Source organism: Bos indicus, chromosome 5 (assembly GCF_029378745.1).
Source record: "Bos indicus isolate NIAB-ARS_2022 breed Sahiwal x Tharparkar chromosome 5, NIAB-ARS_B.indTharparkar_mat_pri_1.0, whole genome shotgun sequence".
NCBI lineage: Eukaryota > Metazoa > Chordata > Mammalia > Artiodactyla > Bovidae > Bos > Bos indicus.
In genome coordinates, this window is record NC_091764.1 from 30,234,805 (window position 1) to 30,262,738 (window position 27,934).

The following is a 27,934-nucleotide window of genomic DNA, read 5'->3' on the forward strand; positions in this document are numbered from 1 at the left end:
GGACCTTCTGGCACAGGCGTGAAATTCCGCTCTACATAGACTCAGAACAGCAGAACGTTAAGTTCCCAAATGGGGTGCTATCACTTGAAGAGGGATATAGGCTCGGCTGGCAGAAACAACAGATGTCCATCACATAAATGATGACCCACCCAGCAGACCTCGGCCAGAACAGCATTGTCCTGCCTCTCCATTTTCACATCCAATCAGATCAACCTCTGAACGTTGGTAAGGTCCTCTCAACTGCCTTTTCACCTGTCAGTTACGGTATTTCCCTATCCCTGAATGGCCCAAATATGATCTCCCTCATCTTGACTCTTTAACAGATGTGGTCTCTCTCCCACTTCTGAGCATCCTACTTGTTTCTACTTCTCTTGTAGTTATTTTTTTCACAATGTGCACTATACCTTACTTATTTGTGTATATTATGAGCTGTTGTGGAAAACGGCCGCTTTCCGCGCCCAAGCCGACACACCTCACGCCCTCAGCAACTGCGGTGATTAGATACGCACCAGGGCCGCCAGGGCGCGCCAAGTGCCAGGCGCGAGGCCGCCGGGAGGGAGTCGGAGAAAGAGTGGGCAGGAGGCGCTGTGATTGGCAGTTGCTGCAGTCAATCGGACGCAGGCGGGGGCGGGGCGGGGCGGGGCGCCAGGGAGGCCCGTGGGCGAGAGGCGGGGTCTGCATGAATGGGGCGCGCGGCGCGCGGCTGCAGTCGGCGCTCGGGGGGGAAGCAAGAGTCCTGGCCCGGAGTGGGTGGGAGGAAGCGAAGTGTTGGGGGGAGGGAAAGAGCGCGGGGGGCGGGGAGGGGCAGCGCCGGGGCGGCGCGCTGAGATCGGCTAGGCGGCGGGTGTGAGCGAGAGCCGTGGCCGCGGTGCCTGTCGCTGCGGTGCAGCTGTCCGCTGCACCGCCTCCTGTCGGACCCCGAGGAGCCCCCGACCCGGCGGAGGAGTAGGGACCGGGGTAGCTGGCACTGAGGGAAGAGCTGGGTCCGAGCGGCCGTGCCCAGGAGCCCCGGGCGTGGAGGTGGGGGGGCTGAGGCCCCCAAGGGGGCCCCGCCGCGATGGGCAACCTGGAGAGCGCCGAGGGGGGCCCGGGCGAGCCCTCCTCTGTCTCGCTCCTGCCGCCGCCTGGCAAGATGCCGATGCCGGAGCCCTGTGAGCTGGAAGAGAGGTTCGCCTTGGTGCTGGTGAGAGCCGATCCTGTCCCTTCCCCCTCCTACCGCCCCCCCACCCCCACCCCCGCTCAAGCCCCGATCTCAGCGCCCCGGGGGGGACTTTGCCCGGATTCCTCGGTCCGGCCCACCCCTTCAGTCAGGATCCCCAATGGCCCTCGACCCCCAGCGCCTTTCCAGGCGCTGAGCAGCCCCGTCGGGGACCTCCCAAGCGAAGCCTCTACCTCTAGACACTTAGGAGGAGGGGTCCCTAACCCGGGACCGCCCCAGTATCCAGAGTTCTTCCTCTTCTCTCCCCCTTCTGCCGCCCTTCGCACTTCTCCCCACTTCCTTGACAGTCTCCCCAGATCCCTGGGATTCTCATTTCTAAATCTTTGGCGGGAGAGGGGGAATTCAGAAGCTCTGGGCCGGCCCATTCCTCAGCCTCAGTCCGGGTTCTCTGACTGGGGAGACCGCCTCTCGTGTTAACATGGAGGCTTTCCAGGGAGTGGGTCCTACTCCCAGCCCAGACCAGATGTTTAGGGGAGAGGAGGGGGAATGGAGAGGGGCTGGCAGCTCGTGAAGGGGGTGGAATAAAGAGTGATGCCATTCTACTTATTTTCAGAACGGCCTGCAGGCATCCTGCAAAGTTACAGTGGGTTTGCCTAAAAGGGCTGAACATGTGGATAAACCATTTCACTAGTGTATTTTTCCAATTGAAACAATACACAAACCATCCTGCCTCCCCCACAACCCCCCTTTTTATGTTAAGCCCTAGTGGTTGGTTTTTGTTTTGTGCCTGTGCTTCTTTTTAGTCTTTCTGTAGGTTCCTAAGTGATCTGTATGAGTGAGGTTTTAGGGCTGACTTTGGGACCCTCCTTTGATGTGGAGATTGGACATTGATGTTAGTGGCTGTCTGGAACCAGAGGATCTGATTGATATCACTGAGATGGAGACAGAGAATATGTTGGAGCTAAAAATGATATTTTGGAGAAAGTGAACTAGGTGATGGAACATTTGCTAACAGAGGTAAATCTTAGAGAAACTTGGGGAAATAGTTCCCAGTTGCTCCAAGAACTCTGTTAGAGGCAGTGCCAATGCTGCCTTTATTGTTACTGTGGCCAGAAAGGCTGACTTTGCCTTTGCCTGTGAGGAGGGATAAGTTGTGGACTTAGCAGCCTTATTGGATTTCATCTGCTTTGGAATAGGCAGATTAGATCTGTTGGCATCAGTGAAGCTGTCTAGAGATCCTGGCCTCTCCAATGGTGCAGAGCCTGACATCAGCCCATTGGCACCGTAGCGGGATCAGAGAGGGTCCACGGAGTTCCAAAGGGAAGCTGGCACCTCTCTTGCCCATCAGCTCTGTGAAGGGCCTGAGGGATCTGAGCCACACATCCTGTGGCCCTCTGCATTTCCCCTAGCCTCTTCAGGGGGATGGGGTGAGTCAGTGATTACTAATGTGCTGAGGCCATCTCAGAGGCTGAGGAGGAGAGCCTGGGATTTGGTGCCCTTGAGAACAAGAGCTCAACTGTTGGGGAAAAGAGTAGGAGGGAATCTGCACTCCACTAAGGGTGTGAAAACCCCCCAGTGGCATGAGGTAGCTACAGAACTGGAGAGAAAGGGCTGTTCAAAGGTGGACTGATTGGGGGCTGCCTTAGGTAGGGGCTACCAGGCTGGTTGTTGTGAGAGCTCAAAACCAGAGTTGGTCATGTCCTCTTGGGGGTTTGGTTGACACGTTTGTTTAGTTGGCAGGTTAATGGCTTAATATTCACAAAATGTACAAGGTATCCTGATTACTAGCCAGCAAGCCCAGGTCAAGCCAGAGACCTGACCACCCACTCACAAGCCTTCTTTTCTGTATAAAGTTTTGATTTGTTTCCTTGTTGCTTTTGTTTTGATCTTTCTACTGCTGATGGGGAGCTGGGACAGGGCAGGCCCGGGGCTAGTTGTCTTAAGAAAAGAGGGAATTTTACCTCATTTTTCCAACACATGGAAATCATGCTTTCTTGGAGATTTCAGTTCTTCTCGGGGGCTCTTAAAGATCCCTTTTTCCTCTGTTCCTAAAACATGCCCTTTCCACTATCCTTTGGGAACTCCATTGGCTATTAGCTGTTTGACCCTGGAACAGGCTCAGGTGTATATCCTAACAGCGAGGATAAGCTTAGTAAAGTAGAAAAGGCAGGGGCTCTGACTTAGCAATTGTCTTAACCTCTCTGAGCCTAGATTTTTTTCATCTGTACAATGGGGCAAATGATTCCCATGCTGGTGGGATTTTGAGAATTAAGTGAAGTATGTATATAAAGTGCTTAGCACCTGGTTCTCAATATAGATTTGTTTCTTTTTTTGATTGTGTGACAGGTTGCTCCTTTTTCACCATTTTCTTTCCCAGATTGTCAGCCTCACTGTGATTGACGTGGTTTATGAAAAAGTTATTTGTTGGTTTTGCTGAGGTGATGCGCTGGTGTCCTGGTTAAGCATATGCATTTTCAAGTCAAAATGGGCTCATATATGGCTCCTCACAGTCTCCAGTTAGAAAAGTATTTGACCTCCAGCAGGTTACTTAATCTCTGTAAGTCCCAGGTTCCTCTTATAAATGAAGATAGTAATAGTATTTCCCACATGAGGTTATTGTGTGAATTTAACAAAACTAGAAGTGAAGTCCTTAGTTAGCATAGTCTGGCATCTACTATATGCTCAGTAAATGGTAGTTTTTAAATGTGTAACTCTCAGCTATGACTCAGATCTGAGAGCACTTGTATTCCCAGAAAAGTATTTTCAGTTCAGAAATCTGATGAAACCAGTTACCCCATTATGTACAGCCAGTCCCAGGATATGCTGCTGCTGTCACATGGAGGGCGTCCCCAGTCCCAATATATCTATGGAAACCCCCCCCTGAAAAACACCCTGGCTGGGGAAGTTGTATCACTGCTGAGTCAAGACCACAGGCTCCCTGCTTTTTGGTGCAGACACGTGATCTGACCCACAATCTGTCAGCTGAGGTTGGAGAACTCCGGTCTGAAGCCATGAGGTGATTTGTGCAGGACATTATTCCCAAGAGTGCTGCCCCAGTCCAGTGTCCTCCCCTGGGGCTTTCCTCCTGGTATGCTGAGATGCTGCCCTTCTTTGCTCTGGGGGCAGCTGACATCCCGGATGGATCCCCTCTGGCTGGATCAGCTTCCACCATTTATTCTGTGTACAGTACAAACAGTTTTATTTTCTAGATGTGCCCTCATATTAAAAAGCTGTGAAGCTGCTATGTATGTTACACTGTTTCCTTGGGATCCTCCCTTACCCCATGTCTTGACAGCAGCGCCTATTCTGTTGAGAACTGAGAGTTTAGGATGGGCAGTTATTGGAGCTCCTCTTTATTAACACCAGGATGAGAGCCGATCTCTGGTCTGGTAAGGCCCCCTTCTGTGTTTTGGTCCTGGCTGGATTACTACCCAATCTTAGTTGCTCAGAAGCTAGTATGCTGGCCAGTGCTGGCGTAGAGAGGGGAGACAGCGAGCTTTAATGGTCTTGAAAGGATAGCTTTTCTTGTTTGCACCCTGATTTTTCTATTTGCTAGCTTATTACAGATTTGAGATGAAGTCTAAAGGTTCTGATGCCAGAAAAAGCCCTGGGTATTCCGCAAGAGGAGGCTCTCAGGGCACGAGGGAGGGGCTGTGTGACAGCCTGTCCCTGCCATGGCCCCTCCTTTCACATTTCCCTGGTGATGACTGATGACTTGGGGTTTTGCTAGAAGTGTAGCATTGATGTGGGAGCTAAACTGGCCTGGGTGCTAGTTGTCAAGAGACTTTGAGAGGCCTCCTTTGACATAGAAAGGGGCTGGAAAAAACTTGGACTAAATATCAAGTTCCAAATCGCCATGGTGGAAATGTTTTTCCCAGCCTTGGGGATTGTGGTGAATTAGTTCAGGCTGGGATAGAACTTGGGGGAGGGAAAAGGCTCTTGACAGCAGCTCTGGCCAGAGGAACCCCCTTGTTAAGAGACCCCATTTAGAAGACCCTAGGCCACAGAGAGGAGCCTAATTCCTAGACTTTTCCATGTGACCCTGCTTTAGACTGGGGAGGTGTAGGGCTGGGTGGGAGAGGGATGGAACTGATGCAGTAGACTCCTTGTGATTTGAGGATGTTTCATTGCTCGTAAGGAGATTCAACCTTTTTTTCTTTTTTTTCTTAAAGTAATACTCATTCTCTAAAAAAAAATGTTTGGGCAATTTATAATTTAGATTAAAGGAAAAAGTCCAGATTTTCTCCATTCCTTTAGCAAATGGAGACATGTGTTCTAAAAGTTTTCATATTTGTTTCTCTGTGTAGAGTTTTGTATCAATACAATGTTGTGATAGTAGTGTGTGTGTGTATACATACATATTTATCCAATATGGCTTTTTTTTTTTTTCGCTTTTGTTATTTCAGTAGTTTTCCCAGGCTAGTCACTGTAAACATTTTTAAATGCTTGCACAATGGTCCATCAAGTGAATGTACTATTGTTAACTCTCCTCCTATTGTTGGACATTTGTTTGCTTCTGTTTGCCGGCATGAACAGTGTTGTGATGAATATCTTGGTGTACATTTTCAGTAGAGTTTTCTTTGGGATAGAAACCCAAAATTGATCTTGCCAGATTGTAGGAAATAATGTTTTTCAGGTCCTAAATATGTTCCAAATGTTTTTTTTAAAAAAGAGATTAATGCATGTGAGTGTCTTTAAAGGGAGGGAGGAGGGTTGAGAATAGCTTCTTTTCTCCAGATTATGAAAATAAAACACTTTTTAAGCAAATTTAGAAGTAAAAAGTTTGTAAAGTATAAAATACATAAAAAATATAAATAAGAGAATTAAAATCACCTATAATCTCTCCATTTACTTTTAACATTTTGATGTACTTATATTTTAACAATTAGTCATACTGTGCATATTGTTTTGTAAATTGATTTTTAATTTGACTATTTTAAGCATTTTTTCATTTGTTTATTCTTCAGTATCGTGATTTCATATCTGCAGAATATTCCATAATATAGTATTTTATTAATGCCTTATATTTCCTCTCTCTCTCCTTTTTGTTACTATAATTAACACTGTGATGAATTTTCTGTGCATAAATATTTGTGTGCATCTCTATTTCCTTGGGATAAATTGCTGGAAGAGAAATTACTGGATCAAAGGCCTTTGAGAAATATGCCTTCTGAAAAGGTTGTACCAGTTGGCTTTTCCACTGACCATGTGTCTGCTTTCTTGATAAGCTAATCATGACTGAATAGTTTAACTTTAAATACTTTTGCCAATTTAATTAGCCAGTATCTTGTAGTATCTTGTAGTATTAGTAGTAGCTTGTTCTAATTTGCATTTCTTTGAACATTTCCTCATAAGTGTTTTGGCCATCTTTTATATGTGTTCTTAGTTCTCTGTTGGGGATTTTATTATATATACATATTTCTGTAGAAAAAAATGTATACACTTTCTATACTTTTTCATTATAAAATATTTTGCGTGTATGAAAGAGCGTATATAACGATAATGTAAGATTAAAATAACGATAAAATGGGTACTAGTATATCCGCTGGGGAGTTCTTAGAATTGCTTCTTGCCCCTTAATTTCTTCTCCCTGCTTTTTTATCTGGGATGAGAAAGCCCTTTAGCTCAGGACCTCTGGGATCTGTGGCTGCAGCGGGGGCGGTCCAGGTGGCAGCCGCACCAGCGCTTCATGGCTGCGTCTGTGGGGAAACAACTGCTGCACTGGTGAGAGCAGGAACCGGCTGTGGTGGAAATAGCTAATCTTCAGTGAAGTGAAAAAAGAAGCCAAGGTGGAGAGGAAATGAGACCACAGATCCTCCCCTGCCCCTGGGGTTGCCTGGGAAGGCTGGACGGAGCCAGGGCCCCAGTTCTGTGGTCGAAACCGAAGAATCTGCCCCGGAGCCGAGTGCAGAAGGCCCAGGGGACAGCAGCCCTGGCCGCCTGAAGCCAGCGTGTGATCTGGTCAGCCAGGCTGCTCACCTCCATTCCGGGGAAATGTTTCTCCCAAGTCGGAGCTGAGTTGAAGCAGTGCCAGGGAAAGGCTGGGGGTTCATTCCAGTTCGGAAATGCTCTTCAGAGAAGAGGAAGGATCTTTTTCTTTGAAGATAAGAGAGGGTGCTGTCTCCACACAGCCCCCACCCTCTGCTTCTTGCCGCGTACTTGAGAGTCCCCTCTCTGAATAGCACCGTATGGAAACGTAGGGTATTAAGGTTGTCATCCACGAAGAAGAAGGTTCCAGAATAGAGATGAACTAGGCAGCTAGAATTCCCGAGTTCCCATCTCCAGTCTGTCTTTGCCTCCCTCAGCAGAGCCACATTTTTATATCTTGTTTTCCTTGCACGGGAGAATGCGTCCCCCAGGAAAGATGTAAAGGTATCAGGCCGCCTCTTGTCTTTGAGATACTCTGGTTGTCTTCGCCTCCCACCCTCCTCTATACTTCTTCTGTTTTCATCTTTCTGAATCCTCTTCCCAGACTCTCTTATGCTTTCTGTCTTCATCACTTCACAACAAAATTGTGGGTTGGGAGTTTGTGTGTTAGGTAGAGGAGGACCTGGATAGGTTTTGGGGAAACAGTTTTCCCCACTCCCTTTACTAATATGCATATTCTTCTCAGTTTATAAAGTGCTTTGAGGTACTTGAAGGGTGTTCTAAGTAATATTCAGAACCACAGGGGGAGAGCAGAATTATTTATGTGACTAGTTTTGCAAGTAGAGGAAGGATTTAGGCTGTTGAATTCCCATGAAGGTTCAGTTCTTGTCCTCATCTCTTTCCTTGTTCCCTCCTTGTACCACCTTCTCCCCTTCTCCCAGGTTATTCCCAGGGCTGGCTGGGCTGATGGTCAGCCCTGAAAACACGAAGGAGGAAGTGATGCACTTTCCTCCTCCCGTGCTCGCTCATTTCCACTCAGATCTAGACTAGAGTGTCACAGCCCTCCTCTGATTGCTCAGCCCCTCTCTAAGGAAGAGCAGGGCCTGAGCCTGGTGTTTGGGTACTTTCAGAGATGGTTATCTAGTTTTACAAACTATCTACAGTTTAGAGCAGAGTTAGTTTCCTCTCAGTTTTTGCCAGCTTCCTTGCAGGGAGCTGGGAAGCCAGCCCCTAGATCCTCCCAGTATTTCCCATGAAGCCTTAAAAACATGTTATTTTGAAAGAAAAAGCACCAGTTTTGGAATCAGGAAACTTGGGTTCTGATCCAGCTTGATAGCCTGTTTTCTTCCCCCAACTGATGACCATTGGCAAAGTCTATAACTTTTCTGATTCAAGTCTCATCTTTATGAAATGATTATACCTACTTTACGAGGTTTTGAAGATGTTTAAAGTAGACAACATAGTGAAAATACTGTGTAATCTGTAAAGGTTCTACAGTTAAATGTCTGTGGCATATACATTACCCACTGTATACCGCCTCTTAATGTGGTTTTCAGATGGGGGAGGTATTGTCCCAGGGGGAGTTTTTGGTAAGTGAGGATGTTTTGGTATCACACTGACTAGGGGAGATGGGGGTGGCTTTTGACATTTAGTGCCCAACGACTAGGAATATTAAACATCCCACAGTGTTTGGGTCAGTCCCACACAATAAAGAATGATCCTACCCAAAATGCTAATAGCACTTCTGCTGAGAATTATCTTCTGTTGATCTGTACCTCGTTGTTTTGTGTTCCAGTTGGGGATGAAGCTTTAAGGGCAGTAAAAGTAAAGGCAGAGCAACAGTTTTTTCGTTTTTCTCATGGTTTTCCCATTTCCTGGTACACCTTCAAGGAAGAGCTGGACCTCCCATCTTTTTATTACCTCTATCTATAGGTTTAAGGGCGGATTCCCTGGTTCCTTCTGTACTGTGAGTTCTATCCTACAACTTGTCAAGGAGCAATTTGGAGTACACATTTCACTGTTGACCTTTACTAACCCCATTAGCTCCTCAAGCCAGGAGAAGTGTTCTTTTAGGTTGGGAATATGTTTAAGAGCTCTTTAAACAGTGTTTCTGGATCTTTTGAGTAAAGGACCCTTTTGAAAATCCACTTAAATTTGTGACTCCTAATTCTAGGCGTGCACACAGCCCTTTAGGGTTTTAAACCCATTCTTGGGTCTGCTAGGGAACCCCTGGCTTTGAGCCTAGAGGAATAGGAAGGGAGACGAGGAGAAGCCACTGTAGGAGCTCCTTCATACAGACAGTACTCAATATTTTTATAAGAGGAAAGGAGTCGTTTATCAGTTCAGATAAAAGGATGCCTTTGTTGGTGGATCCAAAAAGAGAGCGTGTTGAAACGTGGTTGACTGCCATTCTGAGGGAGATATTCTGGTCCCTGGACATCAACTTTGACTAAGGATACTTTGTGGTGAGGTCTGCCCCTTTGAGCCAGACCCTCAACCTCCAGGAACATCCAGGTAGGGATGGCAGGATGTACTTTGACAAGCCAGGGGAACCAGGGGCATCCTTGCAGTGAGGCCCTAAGGTTAGGTCATCTCCCTGTGTTTGTAGGTATTACCTGCCCAATCTGCAGATCTCTCCCACAGGCCTAAGGTCTCTGGGGAAATCCAGGCGGTTGTGGCTTCCCTGGGCATGCCTTAAAGGGGATTTTTGACATACAGTTTCTAGCAGTTACTTCTATGAGTAAATCCTTTTGCTTTCTACCTTGCCAAGAAAAACAAAAAAGACCTTTGCTTTTATTGACTGCTCAGAATATTTCATACCAAAATTTTGTGAAGAAAAGTTCAGATCTTTGGAGGGCTTTATTTATTATGGAAAAAAAAATTTTTTTTTTCAGGACAGTGTTAAGAATGTTTTTTCTGGGTGGAGTCTACCATCTCACCCTTATAGGAGTGGCTCGGTTTCTGCTCCACCAAATGCCTAGACTTAACTCGTATAGCTTAAGGAAAGAATTCAACATTTTTTGGGTATATGCCACATACTTTTACACGAATTATCTCATTAAATGTGTTAGTTATTTTATGTCTGTTGTACAGGTGATTAAACCAGGACTCAGAGGAGTTAACTAACCTGGAGAAGGTCTCAGCTTAAATGTCACTTAGAGGCCTTAAGTAAAAATTTTTGTTTAGATATTTTTGTTCATGCTAAAAGGATTGATAGAAATACAGCTTCTAAAAGATGCTCATATAGATTTTAAAGAACAGAGAAAATTTTCTGGAAGAATACAAATAAGTCTAATAATGAATACCTGTGAAATGCAGGGAAGGAATCATAATAGGAAGAACAGGAAAGTCAAAGGGAATTTAGGTTTATATATTATGTTGACATTTCTTACAAGGAGAATATATTTATGTGTTAGTTATACAATTAAAAGTTAAAGAAATTTTAATCTCATTAGAAATCAAAGAAATGAATATTTCGATGATACACTTATATACTCATCATCAGGGCAAAATTTAAAGATTGACAGCATCTGTGGTTGTCATTGGGCTCCCCTGATGATTCAAATGGTAAAGAATCTGCCTGCAACACAGGAGACCCAGGTTCGATCCCTGGGTCGGGAAGATCCCCTAGAAAAAGGAATGGCTACCCACTTCTATATTCTTGCCTGGAGAATTCCATGGACAGAACAGCCTGGTGGGCTACAGTTCATGGGGTCGCAAAGAGTCAGACACAACTGAGTGACTAACACAACGACATGGTTGTCACTAATAGTACATTAATACACCGTTAGGGGTAGTGTAATTTGGTACAGACATTTTAGAAGGTATTTTGTAGGGTCTACTGGTTTCATATGTGCATGCCCTTTAACTTGGTCATCTCATATCTAGGAAGCTGTCTTACAGAATTGTTTATGCATGTGCATGAAGGTGCATGGAAAAGATCCTCAGGACAGCATTGTTTACAATAAACATCTGGGAGAAACCTGATTGTCCATTTCCTGTCCATATCTATTCCTTTACCGTTCATCTGGTTACTTTGGGCAAATACAGGGAGTTATCCTTCATTTTTCCTTCTGCTTTCTCCATACCCACTCTATTACCCTGCCAGTTCCATCTCCGAAAATATGTCTCAGATCTACACATTCTATCTCTACTGCCTCAGTCCAAGCCAGTATCAACTCTGACTTGTATTACACCCAACAAATTGGCCTCCCGATTTCTTCCACTGTCCCTTTCTCCATCCTCACATCCATTTTCCACAAAGCAGCCAAATTTAAACTACAAGTCAAATAGCATCATTTCCTACCGAGAAATCTTTTTAATGGTTTCCTTCTTGAAGGAAAAAACAGCAAACTCCTGGCTTTGGCCCCTAAGAGTGCATTATTTTGGCTCCTGCTGACTTCTTTAACCTTACTCGCCCTCCTGATTGCTAGCCTCCACGTTAGCCTTCCTTGAGTTAGGACAAGTTCCTTCCTTGTCTCAGGGCCTTTGCACAAGCTGTTTCCTCTCCAGGAATGTCTTGTCCTTGGATTTTCAAATGGTTCAATCTAGTTTATGCTTCAGGGCTCAGTTTTTATAATATCACCTCTCAGAGAGGCCTCTCTTCCTTATTATTCTCTATCTTAGCATCCTATTAACTTCTTTTGTATCATTTTCTATTTTAAAATTCTTTGTTTAATTGTTTATTATCTGTCTCCCCACTGTTGATTCCATGAGGGTAGAGACTTTCTGTATGCTTATCACTATCCACCCCAATACCTGGCACTGGGTAGGCCCTCAATAAATGGTTGTGGCTGATGGGAATCTCCAAGATATGTGTGTGTGTGTAAATATAATAGTCTAAAAGGGGAATTAAAAGAAAACTACATATAATGCTTTATAAAGCAACATGTTTGTATGTAAATGTATAGAAAAAAAGGCCTGGAACAATCAATACCAAGTTGTGGGTTCCTGTGGTTACCTGTGGAGGGGGATGGATAGAGTTGGGGACCAAACAGTGATTCCTTTTTATTCTATAAGCTTTTGAGTTGATTAATTTTTTAAGCTACACATATCCACATATTTGTTCCTCTTTTAAGGGAAAAGGAGGAATAAAAATAGGGGAGGAAGATTCAACTTTTGCTGCAAAAAAGAAAGCTCCTGTCTCTCTGCACTGATCCAAAAGAAGAGAGCAGGAGGAAGAAAGGACACCACTGGGGTCATTCCCTGCTCTGTACTGAGGTTGGCACTAGTTTTCATAGTAGGAAGAATCCTAAGAGATGCCCTTATTCCCTGAGGCTGTATTTTAAATTCATAAATGTAGGCACAATCTCGGTCCCCTAGACACAGGCAGGTTGTGTATTTTTAGCCTCTTTCATTTCTAGGCTATTGAAAGCTGCACCTCCAGCCTCAGCAGAGCTTTAGCAGATAAAGTTAGCAAAGAGAATAAACATGAGCTCTGGGCTTCACTGCAGCTAAGCTTCTCAAAGTTAAGTCAGTTCAGCAGCTGCGAACTGACTTAGGAAACTGTGTTCTCTAGATTCTAGTCTCCCAGAAACACGAATAGCTCATCATTTTCACAGCTAATGTTTGTTGTGTGCTAATGGTAGGCTGGTCACCTGGCAGACTCTTTATACACGTTATCTCATTTAATCTCCACAACTTTATGAAGTAGTTATTATTATCTCCATTTTATAGATGAGGAAATGGACGTCCAAGAAGGCTAAATAGCTCACCTAGGATCACACAGCTGGTAGGTGGTGAAGTCAGAATTTGAATCTAAGCAGTTTGACTCCAAAACCCACATCCTTAACCACAATCTCCTTCTCTTTCTGGGGTCAGCACCTCCCTCGCCTTCAGTATTGTTTTGGTGGGGATTGTGTACATTACAACAGAAATCAGGGGAAGTAGGACAAGTCATCTTTTGCTGAGAGGTGTGGTGGGAAGGTCTGGGCTTCAGAATCCCAGCCAGGTTTGGGTTTGAATCCCAGCTATCCTGTAGGACATTCACTGTCCAACAAATGTTTCCTTCTTCATTTACTCTGTGCCAGTGATACCACTGGGTATACAGTGGTGAAAAACATATATCACCTCTGCCTTCATGGAGTTTATGGGAATGCAGATATTAAATGAATAAGTACTTAATTACAAATCGTATGTCCTTGGAAGGCAAAGAACAGGTTGTTAGGAGAGAATGTAACCAACACTCCCCTTTAAATGAAGGCCAGAGGCAGCCTTGGGATCTATGAGAGACTCTACGTTCATCTAATTTTCCTTCCTATCTTGCTTTACTAAGAAAATAGGTCTTAGGTGCCCGCTGTATATACAACACTTTCTTGAGTGCTTTGGAGAATACCAAAAAATAGAAGATAATTGGAAAGATAAAATATGCATTTAGAGCTGTACTTTGAATGACTAGAGAATTAAAACAAGTACATGTCCTCGGGTTATCTGTGAGGTTCTCTGTGTGCCTCAGTAATTTTATCTATAACGTGGGGTTACTGTTTGTCTTGCCCAGTCACATGTTTTTTGAGAAGACCAAATGAGATCATGAGGTGATGAGGGGCCGCATAGCTCCAAGCACAGAAGGACTAGAGGGTTAGGGAAGGATTAGCATGGCCTAGGATTGCTAATCAGGCAGTGCTCTCAGAAGGAAGTGGACTTGAAGTCAGGCCTTAAAGGGGACAGGTGTGGATTAGGAGAGAGGAAGCGGAAGGCTAGAGCAGAATGGGAGGGGAGTAAAGAGGAGGAATGAGCCAGATCTATGAAGGGCAGCCAGGAGACCCACCTGTCAGGGTAGAAGATCCTAGCTCTAGACACAGACGTGAGCTTGGATCAGAACAGTTGGCCAGTTCATAGAGAGTTTGGTCTGAAGAGCCCCTGATTGTTAGAAAAGGCTCTGGAGGCCTTCCTGCCCAGAGTTTCAGAGGGGAATAGAGATTCGTTGATAAATGGTTCCTGGCCATTCATGGTCTTGCTTGTAACAATGAGTGATTGAAATATACAAGAAAACAAAAAAACCCACTCAGTCCTTACAGGTTAGAAAATCTGAATAATTTGATTTAAGTAAAACTGGATGGAAGATGATCCCAAATGTCACCCCTGAATTGGAGAAATCTAAGGGCTTCCCTGATGGCTTAGACGGTAAAGAATCCGCCTGTGATGCAAGTTACCCAGGTTCAATCCCTGGGTCAGGAAGATCCCCTGGAGGAGGAAATGACAACCCACTCCAGTGGAGAATTCCTTGGATAGAGGAGCCTGGCGGGCTACGTACAGCCCATGGGGTCACAAAGAATCCGACACAGCTGAACAATGAACACTTTGACTTTCAAAAAACATAGATGCTTCTATTTCTAGTCGCCAAGTTTGGGGCTAATTCTTGCCTTTGCCAAACTTATCTTGCCTTCCTTTAAAGTGGAATGTGGTCGTGTACTAAATAATTTATATAATTAACAATACCTTGTTATGTTAGGTGTTCATTTCATACTACTCATTACATAGTGTCCAGTGCGTGTGTTCTCCTTTCTGCTTGCTAGTGTTTTCTTGTACACTGTACTAGGGTGGGGGGCAGTGGGATGGCACCCTCTCCCAGCCAGTCACCCCAGCTGGACACCTGGGGCTACTCTTGGCTGTGCTCCTCTTGCCTTCTCTCTGTGTGCCACCACTGCCGTAGTTCATCCTCATCTCTTGCCTGGTCTGCTGTAGTAGACTCCTTAGGGGTCTCTCCTCCAGTCTTGCAGACCCAGCCCCATGTGCCTACTACTCCCGCCCCCATTCATCTTCACAGCCATATATACAAATCTGAGTGGTAGGTTTTCTAAGAAAAAAGAGTAAACCTTGGGATGGGAAAGAACTTTGCACATCTGAGGAACTGAAGGAATGCCAGACTGGTCAACAAGGATACTAAAGAGACGTCAGGGATTGTAGAAGAAAGGTGATCAGGGCTTAGGTCATGGAACCTTATCAGCCTCGATAAGGAGTTTGGGGAGTGACCCAATGTGTTGTATAGTGTGAAGAGTTCACTGTCGCTGCTGTGTGGAGAATCCTGGAATCTGGCTTTCCTCCGGGCAGCCTGTTGGCCTGAGTGAGACCAGGCTCCTCAGTCAGCTCTGCCCAGCAGGGTGATCGAACCCTCTGCTCTTTCAGGTTTGACTGGTGTCCAGCCCTCTTTCCTATACCCACCTCAGGCCAGAAAGGGCAGTGCCTCTGCTAGGCTGGCCCCAGTGTTTGGCGTGCCTGCCCGTGGCCTGAGCCTATAATTTGGTGGGTTGGCTGGTTACAAAAATAAAAAGTGCGACCTATAACTAAAGCTGAGTGGATTCAGTAAAGAGGGAGCTTTTAATTTGCAGAGCTCCTGGGCTGTGTTTAACTGGAAGAGAAATGTGTCTCCTCCCTAGGCGCTGCTCCATTTTCTCCCTGGAGTACCTGCTCTGGGTGAGTTAGGGTTTGTGGGCCTGGGGGTGGTGAGCTTTAGGGAGATATTTGCAAGGGTTGTTAGTGTCCAACAACAGGTTTGATGAGGCTTCCTAGGAAGCTGGCATTATTCAGTTGCCTCTCAAATAACCCATTGGGAAGCACGTATTTTTTCATTTTAATAAGTGATACATTAAAAAAAACACTTATTTAGCTGCATCTGGCCTTAGTTGTGACACGCGAGAGGCATGTGGACTCTTGTGGCTTAGTTTCCCTGTGGCATGTGGGATCTTAGTTCTCCAACCAGGGATCAAATCCGTGTCCCTGGATTGGAAGATGGATTCTTACCCACTGGACTGCCACGAAGTTCCGAAAGTAGAATTTTTAAATGTTTGATTGTGTGATCACTCATTTATTCACTCAACACAAATATATTGAGTGTTAGCATTTTAGACATTAGGGGTCCCACAGTGAACAAGAGACAGAGGGACTTGCCCCATGGATGTCACGTTGTTCGTGGGGACAGTGATCAACACATACACAGGTCTGTATAGAATGTTGAGTAGGGATAAGTGCCATGAAGAAAAAGAAGCTAAAGGGGTAGAGAGGAAGAGCGGTGATATTTTAGTAAAGTGGCAATTTGGGGAGTTGAAGTACAAGAGAAAAGTAAAATGGTGAAGACAGCTCTCTGTGGACTCTGGATCCCAGCTCCTGAGAGTCCCCCAGGGCAGGGGGTCCCTGGGCAGCACAGCCCGTCCGGGCAGGGTCCGGTCCACGCTGCTCATCCAGGGGCCTGGCTGGCTCCTAGCCCCAGGTGGGCCCAGTCAGAGCCTGTGGTTGCCTCCTCCTGGCTCCACTTGTCAAAACTGTCTGCAGGGCCGGGCAGGGTGCTGATTAACTGTAAATAGATACTTGTCTTTTCAGGGCTTCTCAAGCCTGATTCTCTTAAGATTTCCTGAAGCCACTGTGTGTTCTGGGCTAGAGGAGGACTAAGGAGTCTGGCCCGGGAAGCTATAAGCGGTATTGGGGTTCCTTCAGCCTGGGACTGCTGCCCAGCCAGGCCTTTTTTCAGGACCCTGGGGCTCCATGGATTTGGAGTTGAATCCCAGCTCTGCTGTTTATTAGCTCCATGACCTTGGGCCAGTGCTGTAACTTCCTTGAGCCTCAGTTTCTATGTCTGTCTAATCAGGATAAGAGTACTTGGCTTCTAGGGATTTTAGGAGACTTAAATAACATTTAAGGGTCCAGGGCAATGTCTGGTGTGGTGGGGTGCTCAGTACATTTTAAGTAGAAATATTATTCTCAGTCCACCAACCTCTTCAAGTCAGGGCTGCTAAGTCGCTTCATTTGTGTCTGACTCTTCGAGACGCCATGGACTGTAGCCCACCAGGCTCCTCTGTCCATGGGATTCTCCAGGCAAGAATACTGGAATGGGTTGTTGTTTCCCTTCTCCAGGGGATCTTCCCGAACCCAGGGATCAAACCAGTGTCTTTTATGTGCCCTGCTTTGGCAAGTGGGTTCTTTACCACGAGCACCACCTGGGAAGCCCTCAAAGTCAGGGATCTGGTATTAATTGAGAAATATGGGTTATTGTTGATGGGTAAGAGGCTGGTTCTATGTACCTCAAAGTTGTAAAATCACTGAATTGCATACCACACATTAATCAGCTTGCTTTCCTTCTTGATGTTATTGGCCTTGTCATGACTTCCCCACAGGCCTTAGGACCTCCAGGAACCAATGTAGCCCTTGGCCTATCCTTTAGCACCTTTCATCTCTAGCGTAGCCATGGAAGGAACTTGAAGAGCCTTTTAGGCATTTACCAAGGCTAGAATAGCCAGCCTAGGCCTACTGAAGTCCAGACCTGTGCTCCTGGGACTGTACTGAACTTTGGGGTGGTGGTGGCTCATTTGCAGACTGAAAGGGTCACAGACTCCCTTTCTTCTCAAAACTTCCCTCAGAATGATGCCCAGATAATGTTCTAAAACAGATGGATGAGAGATAGCTAAGTGGGAAAGAGTATTTTTGTTTGAATCGTCTGTGTCCAGAGTATGCTTAGGCCCCTTTGGACAGATTTCTGGTTTATGGTTGTGGTTATTTTGTTTTCACTTGCTGCTCAGCAGAATCAGCATCACACAAACACTCATTATCCTCACCCCTTTGGCAGTCAGGACACTTGGTAAATCCCTTGTAAAGTGCTCACGTCTGCAGATTATTTTCTGATGCATCTGGCATGAGTTCCAGATTGATGGTCCAATAGCAGCTATTAATTGCTCCCTTTGGGCTTGCCTAATTACTGCTGGCATCGTGGGTGAGTAAGGGATTAAGAGTCTCTTCTGCATTTATGGGGCAGCAGGTCCTGGTGAGCTCCCAAAGCATTTATCTGTCATTTCCCCAGAATACCCTTGTTAAAAGTTGGGAGTAAAACCTCAGGAGTTGAAGGGTCGGCGGCTAGACAGTGTCTGGTGGCATTAGGCTTCTCGGTTGATTCCCTCCGGGAATTGTAAAGAAACCATCTAGTATTTGTTGCCTATGGATGACTGTAGGGAAATGTCAGGTGGTGTCACAGTGTTATAAAACACTGCAGGCTGCTTCTGATTGTCTCAGAGGCAAGAGGGCAGAGAGGCTACTCCGGCCTTATCCCACCACGGCTAGGTATAGAGTCACTCAGTACTCTGGAGGGCTTCTGAGGCTGCGCACTGAGAATGGTGAAGGTGTCATCTTCCTCGCCTGGAGACGAAGAAGGGAGAGGAATGCTATGCCAGTGCTCAGAGCCTTCTGAGTGCAGCCTGGTCATTCACTCAGCAAGCACTTACTAAGCACTTAGGATTGTGTTAAGTGCCAGAGAAATAAAGATGACCGAGCCAGTGTCTGCCCCCAGGAGTTCAGTCTGAAGGGGAAGACAAACACATTAACATCTAATTGCAGTCTTCAGCTTGGGAAGTGTGATGGTGTAGAAAGGGAGGAGCACCTGGGCAGCACAGAGCAGGGCTTGGGGAATGCTGCCTGTAGGAGGAAATCTCTGCTGGCTAAAAGGATAATTAGGAGCTGGAGAGAAGTGTGGAGGAGAAAGCATTCCAGGTAGAGGGGCAGCGTCCGGACGAGACAGAGCGTAATGTGCTCAGAGAATCCTTCTGGAGCTGCTCGGGGCTTTTGGAGTATAGGGTGTAAAGCAGACAGTGGTGAAAGCACTTTGACTGCTCTGTGGATGGGCTTCCCTGGTGTCTCAGACAATAAAGGATCTGCCTGCAATGCAGGAGACTTGAGTTCAGTCCCTGGGTTGGGAAGATCCTCTGGAGGAGGACATGGCAACCCACTCCAGTACTCTTGCTGGGAGAATCCCAGGGACAGAGGAGCCTGGCAGGCTACAGGCCATGGGGTTGCAAAGAGTCGGTCACAACTGAGCGACTAAGCACAGCACAGCGGATGAACCACACATCATGCTTTTGGTAGGAGGGTGGCACGATCAGATTTTGAGGTGTCAGTGTGGCAGCCGTGGGAGGGGAATCAGTTGGAGGTCGACAGCCAAGTGGATGCCTAACAGTGTGGTGATGCTGGTGGCAGCCCGAACCAGGGCTGGTTTGTGTGGTAGAGACTCAACAAATAGTTTAAAAGAGTAAGTTTAGGGAGCTCGATGGATCAAATTTGATATTGGAAAGGTGGAGATAAGCGGGAAAGGAGGAATTCAGGATGGCACTCAGATTTCTAGCTTGAGGTAGAAATGCATGTTTGAGTGAGTCATTGGTGTGTTCCCAGGTGATGCAAATGGTAAAGAACCCTTCTGCCAATGCAGGAGACATAAGACGTGTGGGTTGTGGGTTCGATTCCTGAGTTGAGAAGATCCTCTGGAAGAGGGTATGGCAACCCACTCCAGTTTTCTTGCCTGGAGAATCCCATGGACAGAGGAGCCTGGCAGTCTACAGTCCATGGGGGCTCACAGAGTCGGACACAACTGAAGCAACTCAGCATGCACGGTGTCTATTGGTCAAATAAAATTTGAGGCTTAAACATTCTCATGCCTCTCTCTATATTCCCATAGACAGCACAGCCGTTTAGTGTGTCTGGGAGGGACAACTCCAGGGACTTCTGCAAGGTCACAAGGGAAGAAACAGAGTTGTGGAGAAAAATGGTTAGCTGAGGGGACCGAAAACAGAGATTTGTGGTTAATCAAACCTCAGCTTTGCAGACCGCAGGTTTAACCTGAGGAAGTCAGGAGACAACGGGGAAGCGAGGGACTTGAGATAAGGTGGAACCCTAAAAACAACTTTCTTTGAAAAATCTCATTCAAAAGATCACGCAGCAGAGCACCTTAGTCAGTCAGTGACTCAATTCTTTCTCCTCAAACTCTGGTCCTAGCTTTCCTGTGAATCCCCTGAGTGGCCATTGGTATTTTCAGTCTTATCTTTCAAAGGGGTGTATGTGCAACTGCTCTAACCTAGAAAATTAGTAAACATATAAGTAAATATATTTAACCTATATTGTTCAGCTGCATGTATAGACTCTGTTTTTTGTGTATTTTAAAATACTGTGAAATTATGTTTTATGTATGGGCTTAGAAGCTGTCTTTGAATCACCTGCGACTCCTGGAGTGGCTCATCCCAGTTACCATTTATAGAGCCCTTCTCCTGGGCCAGGCCATATGCAAAATACTTGTCGTTCATTCATCCCATCACTGAATTCTTGTAGGAGATAGAGATTGTGATTCACATTTTATAGATGAGGAAACTGAAGTTCAGAGAAGTCTAGTAACATTCCCACTGTCTCATGAAAAGTACCAGGACTCAAATCTAGGTTCTCCCTGTTGCAAAGCCCATGCCGTTATTTATAGATGGCTCTGAATGTTTAAAATGCCATTCAGATATGAAGGAATTGTCACTGGTAGTATCCAAGAGGGAGTTCCCTTGGCTTTCTGCTCTGCATGGTGTCCCTCTTCCTGTGAGACAGAAGCCTTGAACTTCAGGTGTCGGGCACACATACCTCGTTCAGCTAGTTTCACCCAGTCTTGCTGGACAGGGAAGCACTGTTTAATGATCAACCAAAGTCAGTCAGACAAATCCAGGTGGGCCTTTCCAAGTTAGAAATGGAGATTTGATTTCTTTGAAAGGAGATGGCAAGATATGGCAGAAAAAGGCATGTCCTGTCAAAAGTTCTGTGGGAGGCCACATATCTGGGTTTGAATCTTGGTTGTGCCTCATTCGGTGTGACTTCAAGCCTGTTGGTCTCAGATTCTTAATTCTTTCACCAGTTAAACAGGCATAACACCACTTAACCTCCACGGGTTACTGAGAGTAGTGATAAAAGTGCCTGGCATGTAACAGACGCTCAGTAATGTTTTCCTCCCCATCTGTGGCCCTGAGTGGTTATGACACCCAGAATGCCAGACACTGAGAGAAGCAGACAAGATTCAGAGTCTCTCTGGGTCAAGGGGTGGGAACTCTTATGAGGCTGCCTCTAAACAGATGTTTTTTGTTTTTTGTTTCTGGCTGGACGATCAAATGAGATACAAAAAGGCTGGGACACTCAAAGATGGGGTTGGGGGTGTGGGCAGTCATGACCCCTGTGTCAAGCTCTGGCCTTAACAAGTATGAGGGAGGGACAATGTTGGGAAGGCGGGTTGTGGATCAAGAGCAGACTGGGGTCTTTCTGTTTCCTCCCCAAAGAGGCGAGGTGCTCCGTGGCACTGAGATGGACCCCCGTTTGAGAGCAATTGGAAAAGCCAGGGGAGATAAGACTTGTAGTGCCTCTCCCCAGCTGATATGACTGGTGCTGGGCCTCAGTTTGTCCTTCCATAAAGCAGGAGTCATGCCTCTCCCACGTGTAGTCTGGACGTAGGAAGGGATTCATTAGGTTTTATGACTTCGTGATAAGCTCCTGGGTTTATAACGAGACTCCTGGAAATCCAGACCCAGTGGTACTGGGTGGGGTGGAGTGCTGTCCCCAGCCGGCCACACGGGCAACTCACAACACCTATTAGGCTTCTTTATGTCAGATTGTCTAGGAACATGTGAGATCAAGGAAAAGTCCATGCCCTCAGGAAGCTTACAGTCTAGTTCAAGAAATAATACAGAATGTGAAAAATGAGTAGCAATATGGGAGTGAAATCATTTTGTTTTTTCATGAAATCTTAACAATTAAAAGATCTAGCATAGTGTTCAGACCAAAGTAGATATTTATAAGCCATAATTTTTCCTTTTTTGGGTAAACATATAAAAGTTATTGCCAGACAAAACAAGACTTCCGGTTGGCACAGTGTATGGTGCCCCGAAGATGCTAAAGGAATGGTGACATGTAATCGTGGATGGGAAGCGAGGGCAGTAGCCCTGCAGAGGTTCAAGGGACGGAGTGTGCAGAGGTCTGGGTTGTTTGAAGGGGGCTTCATGAGGCACCTTGATCATATTAACCCTGAAGGATGCATACAATCCGAAAAGGTTCAGAGAAAGGCTAAAACAATTGGTTGTCTCAGAGGAGGCATTGTGTGAGAATACAAAGTCAGGATCAGACCTGGGTTCAAACCTCAACTCCATCACGCACTAGCTGTGTGACCTTGGGCAAGTTCCTTGGCCTGCCTTTCCGAGCCTTTGTTTCCTCACTTGTTAAATAGGAATGATTTTGGTCCTAACTCCATAGGCTAGTTGTAAGAATTAATGAGATAATTTATATAGAGTTCTCATCTCAGTTTTGTCAATAAATGTCATCAGCTTTTGTCATTATTCCATTTTTCATTTTAATGGTAGTGTCATTAGTATCCTACTCATGCCCACAGATTTACCCTTAGTTCCTAGCACCTTGTGTCATCTGGCCATTCCCTGCCTGCTGTAATTTCCTCGAATATGCTTTTGTTCTGTTATTGCAGATCACTTGGAGACTCCTGGGCTTTTTATGGTGTTTTGTACTTCTGTGTACTTGCAAATGCCATGTCCTTGCCCAGAATTTCACCATCTTCCCCTGCTTCATTGCTTTTGCCTAACTTCCTCCTGCTTGATGTTTTAAGAGTAAATCCTATAGCATTTCTTCCAGGAAGCCTTACTTGACTCCTCTGTTCCGTTTCCTCCCTGGGACCCCACAGTGCCATATGCTGCTGTTTGACAGCAGTACTGTGTGCACTCATCCCTGGCTTGCTGATCTACCTTGGATATAAACTTTCTGAATGTAGGGATCCTACATTATTTGTTTTTATATCTCTAGCTCCTAGCTTAGTGACGGGCATATAGTTATTTTCTGCTAATTGTTGAATAAGAAATCCCAACCAAAAACAAACAAAAAACCAAGAAGAACACAGCTAGCTTTATGTGTAACATTTATTACCTAGTTAGTTCTGATTTAAATGCTTTGTGTATACTAACTTATTTAATTGTCATAGCAACCTTAAGAAGTAGGTACTGTTTGTACCTCCATTTTACAGATGAGGAAACTGAGGCTCATAGAAATTAAATAACTCTCCCAAGGCCACACTAGTAAGTGGTGGAACCAAGATTCGTACTAGGGCAGTGTAGCTCCTCATTCTGTGGTTTAGCCACTCTTTGAGATTTGTGATGTTTATTGAACGCCCAAGAAAAAGTGAAGAGACATTAGCTGTACATCACAACTCCATGAACACATGCTAAAAGCATTAGGGAACGTGTAGAGACACTTTTAGGGGAGAGTGTAAACCTTCCCAGTCTTACTTATGACAGATTTGCTAGAGAAGGTGGGATTTCTCCCCTTGTGAATTGGATGAGGGGCATGGCTGGCGGCTGGGAAGGAGATGATCTCTGAGGACGATGGAGGAGAAATCTTAGGGAGTGGATGAAGAATATATGTCTGGGGAAATTCAGTTTGCTCAGTCTTTATTGAGCACCTACCGCAGTGATCAACAAGCTGGTGATGATGATGCCTGTGCTCAGGAGCTTGTGGTCTAGCGGACTTTAAGTGCATCTGGTTAGACAATAAGTCAAGGGAGTGTCTTAGACTTATAACATGAACCGAAAGACAGAGTTGAAACCCAATGAGAAGTGGGAATTTGGTGCAGGAGAAGCAACATATAAGGAAAGTGATTTGGGCTGTAGCACATAAGGCAGATTATAAGACCAGAAATAGCAAGGACAATTGTGAGAAGTTGGATAATCCCCTCCAAAAATAACCAGGGACTGAACAAAGGACTTGGTGGTGGATGAGGTAGTAGCAGGATCAATCAGTTATTTATTAAGCACCTGCACATGATTCAGAGGAGGATAAGGCATGACTCCTCCCCTCCAGCAGTTGTATTCTAATTGAAATAAAGGAAGCACACGCATGAAAATGCACTCTATGACCTCATTCAATTTGTGTTGAGATCCACAGTCTCAGTGACCAGGTACTTTCTTTCTCTTTGCTTCACTCATCTGGATTTCATTTCTAAGGTCACCTCATTTTCCAGAATAGCTGCTGAAGTTCCAGTTATTGTCTCTGCATTCCAGCCAGCTGGAAGCAGAAAGGAGAAAAAAAGGTATACTCCCTCCCTTTAATGATACTTCTCAGAAGTTATACATACTATTTCTGTTCACATCCCATGTGGTCACATAGCCACATCTGAATTCTAGGAAAGATGAGAAATATATTAATTCTTTGTATTAAAAAAATTTTTATGAAGTATAGTTGATTTACAATGTGTTAATTTCTGCTGTACAGCAGAGTGACTCAGTTATACACATATATACATTCTTTTTTATATTCTTTTCCACTATGGTTTATCCCAGGATATTGAATTTAGTTCCCTGTGCTATTCAGTAGGATCTTGTTGTTTATAGAAATGTATTAATTCTGGGTTGCTAAGTGCTCAGCTAAGCATTGGAGGTTCATTAATAAGGAAGATGAGAAGAGGTTGGGGATAACAAGCAGGTCTCCGCCTTATCATTCTTCACATATAATTATGCTTTGGAGCTCAGAAGAGGGACTGAGCTATGTTGGGTAGTCACAGAGTTGGATTTTGAGTCCAGCAGTGATAGGTAGGGATTCAGAAGATTGGGGAAACATGAGTTACAAGTGAATCCTATGACTAGAGTAGCTGCTCCAAGAGAACCCAGGAGACAATGAGCTGGTCAGAGATGCTGGGGCCAACATGGAAAAAAATCTTAGCTCTGAAGCTCTTTCTTATCTAAGATGCTGAGAACAAGTCAGCCAAGGAGTTTAGGTTTTCTTGTGTAAATGGTAAGGAGTCAGAGATTTCTGAACTGAAAAGAAGCATGATTTATCTTATGTGCTAGGAAGTTTGGAAATTCCATCCACATGCAGGCTGGAAGTAGGGATGCCAGCTAGAAGTTTATCCCAGAAGGTCAGGAGTGTACAACAAGGGCCATCTGATAATGGCCATGGGAGGGGAAGAAAAGGTATGGATGAGAGACCCTGGGAGGAGCACACTTGGGTCCTAGTGAGTAATGGCCTGTGGTCCGAGGAGAGAGAGGAAAATGTCTTTTGTGGGGTGTAACCCCAGAAATATTGTGTCCTCTCTGAGGTAGCACTGCCTAAGGGCTCCCCCTGCGGGAAGGCAGAATATGGTGAAGAGAAGGGTAAACCCTGGTTGGCTACAGGGACAATGTGAGTCTGCCCCAAGACGCCTCGGCTTTGGAAAAGGCAGCGGCCCCCAGCAGAATAGTTTCCATTCTGCGTAACTGGGGAGTGTGTGGGTCTGGCTAACCGCGAGGAGGGGCTGAGGAGCCAGCAGACAGATCGAGTTGCTGTGGCAGTGGTGTTTTTAAGCTGGGGCTTGGGGCCTGTGGCTAATAAGAGTTCTTCTATCCCAGATTGTATGCTTCTTGACTGAGTAGGCCAAGAGGGCGTCCTTAGCCAGGGCCAGGTTACCTGCTCAGGTTACCCGATGTCAGGTGTAAGGCCGGCGGCGTGGCAGAGAGTAGAGCTAGGGGGCTTTGCTGGCGCTGGGGACCTGACTGACTTCCTGCACCAGTTCAGGATCCCAGGTGGGAGTCGACCATGGTGAGGAGGAGGCCTCAGGGGTACAGTTGTATTTGGATAAAGCCACCTCTTCGTTTGATTGACACCGGCCTTCCGGGACCTTGCCTTTACCCGACTTCCCTGGTGTGAGTTGCGGAGCTCAGCCTGAGACATCTGGCAAATCCATCTCTTTTTCCTCCAGGCTGCTCAGGGACTTGGCCCGTAACCACTCAGCAAGTCATTTCTGGTTATAGAGTCATCAGTGACCACAGAAGCACGTTCTCCAGACAGGGCTCTGAAAGCTGGCTTTTCTCTGGTAGCTTGTCCCCAAAGTGATAGCTTCAAGCAAACAAAACCAGAAAGTCAGATCTAAGCCGCTACAGACGCTTAAGTCAAGGAGCACCCACTTTTCCGATGTCTTTTGTCATAAGGTACTGCGGTAAATTTCCCACAGGTCTAGTTGGGCAGCTCAGGCCTTAAGCAAACCGTGTGTGTGGTAAGCGCTGGGTCACACCCATGAGCTCCTGTGCATGGGGCTGCAAATGGAGGGAGGAGGGTGGCAGGGGAGCTGCTCTGTTGAGGCTGTGGGATTTGGCGGCACCAGGGCTCCAGGCCTCGCATCTAGGGAGGTGACTGCTCCTGGTCCACTCCTTCCTGTTCTTCAAGTGTTCACCCCACTCCATCATGGGCAGGGCTCCCTCTTCCTCCAGCCAAGTGTCATGAACTGTTCTTGTGATTTCCTTTCTGCCGCAGGGCACTTCTTCTCCCAGAGCCTTTCGCAGTAGACTCGGGCTCATTCCAGGCTCTGTCTGTCTCATGTTATCTTCTCCAAACCTGAGCTCTGAAAAGAAGGATGGGAGGGAGGAAAGCGAGGAGAGCCATCTTGAGCTTCGTCTCCTAGGTTGGCCGCAGAGCCTGGCTCGGCCTGTCTGCGGGGGCTGCATTGAGACCTGGCTGCCGACCCGGCCCACTTCCTCCCTGTACTACACCCACCGGTCACGGGGCTGGGGAAGCTGTGCTTCCCATGTCTGGACCTTCTTAATTTTAGCTCTTGGACCTTTGCTCAAACACTGATTTTTTTTATTTCCTTTTGCCAATATTGTAGTTTTGGGGGGCAGTTGGGAGGAGCTGTGCTGAAGGAGTGAGATAAACAAACAGTGACGCAGAGGCGGCGGCAGCGTAAGCACCGGGCTGGGCCTGCTGTCTGGGCGGGCCGGGTGGAGGAGGCCTCCCGCCCTGCACACTGGCCAGCTGGCTTGTGTTAAAGCGCTGGCTGAAAATAACTCTCATTGTCTGGGAGCTGCTACCGCGGCAGGGCTGGCTATGGCCGCTGAGGGGGCCGGGGTAGCAGGAATGATGCCTCCCACCTCCTTGGGCTCCCGCCCTTTGGGAGCAGCACCCAGCTGGCCACAGCTGCCCCTACTGCCCACCAGGAGAGACATGTGGAGGGGAGGCCTGGCCACTCCTAACCCTAGGTCCATTTGGCGGCTGGGCGTGGGCCTCTGTGCCCAGTGTTGCCTGCTTCTCCATTGACTTGGGGGCAGAGATGTTGGTTTGTGAGGGGCTCCTGGTGGGAATATGGTACTCCAGCTGCTCCTCCAGCAGTCTCCTGACTCCTACACCTCGTACCTTCTCACTGCCTTCTCCTCTGCCATCGCATAATGGACTGATCTGCAGATGCCCGAGAGGACTTGCTGGCAGCTGTGACCAGGGGCCAGGGCTCAATAGCATATGGTACCAGCCTGGGACGGTGCCTCACTTCCCCTCTGGGGAGGATCTAGACTCTGCTTCCCAGGGCTCCCTGCCCCGTGGGCTGAGCATGGCGACTGCGGCTACCACTCCAGGGAGAAGTGGCCAGCCATAAGGGCCTCGGTGGGGAGGTGGTTCTGAGACGGAAAACATTAAGAAAACCACGAACTCACATTCTATATTTGCTCAAAATGAACAGCCCCTGCCTGCCTTTCCTTAAGTCTCCAGAATCCCCTTTGCAGGAACATTTCAGCCATCTCTCTCTCTTTCTCTCTCTCTCCTCAGAGGAACTATGCCATTTTAGCCTCTGATCCTGAAATTTATCATGACTGACTGGGACCAGTAGAGGCAGCTGGGAATTTTGGGTGGTTCCTATCTCTGTTTGTTGGGTTTTCCCCAGGCCTGGCCCAAGGAGACTGGCAGAGGAGGGGTGAGTCCCAGCACAGGACCCACAGCTTTGAAGGAAACTCCAGCCCCACCGGCATTTCCCTTCCCCTGCGGTGGGAAGGAAGCGAGGAGGGGCTAACTGACTGGGGGTGCAGAGCAGGAAAGGGAAAGGAACCTCTGTGACCAGAGCCAGCTCCCCCCTCCTCTGCTTCTCTGGGGCCAACAGGGTCGTGTGGGGAGTAAGGAAACCTCACTGCGGGGACTGGGCCCTTGGTCCCATGGAAGGGGTTGGCCCCTGAGCAGGGTGCTCGGCCTGGTCTCAAACTGGCCGTAAACCAGAGCTGCCTTGCTGGAGAAGCATCAGATCCACCCCTTTCTGCTTCTTTCTGTTATAGGTTTTTATTTTAGACTTCTGGCTGGTTCCCTCTGATTTAGGAATCAGTCCCAGAGTTGCTTTGAGTCTGAGTCTGAGTTCCT

General features: G+C 46.6%; 1 protein-coding gene across 5 annotated transcripts in view; it reads left to right on the plus strand.

The window, feature by feature from the left end:
* The first annotated feature begins 806 nt into the window (after positions 1-806).
* The window catches only part of FMNL3 (formin like 3), a 51,524-nt gene continuing 24,396 nt past the window's right edge, over positions 807-27,934 (plus strand). For 4 of the 5 annotated variants that reach the window (XM_019960626.2, XM_019960627.2, XM_019960629.2 and 1 more), the window contains exon 1: positions 808-1,183. In XM_019960626.2, coding sequence (XP_019816185.2) covers positions 1,058-1,183 — 126 coding nt within the window. In that variant the 5' untranslated portion in view covers positions 808-1,057. Of the gene's footprint in view, positions 1,184-27,934 lie in introns of all 5 variants that reach the window. The other variant, XM_019960628.2, reaches the window with a different exon arrangement.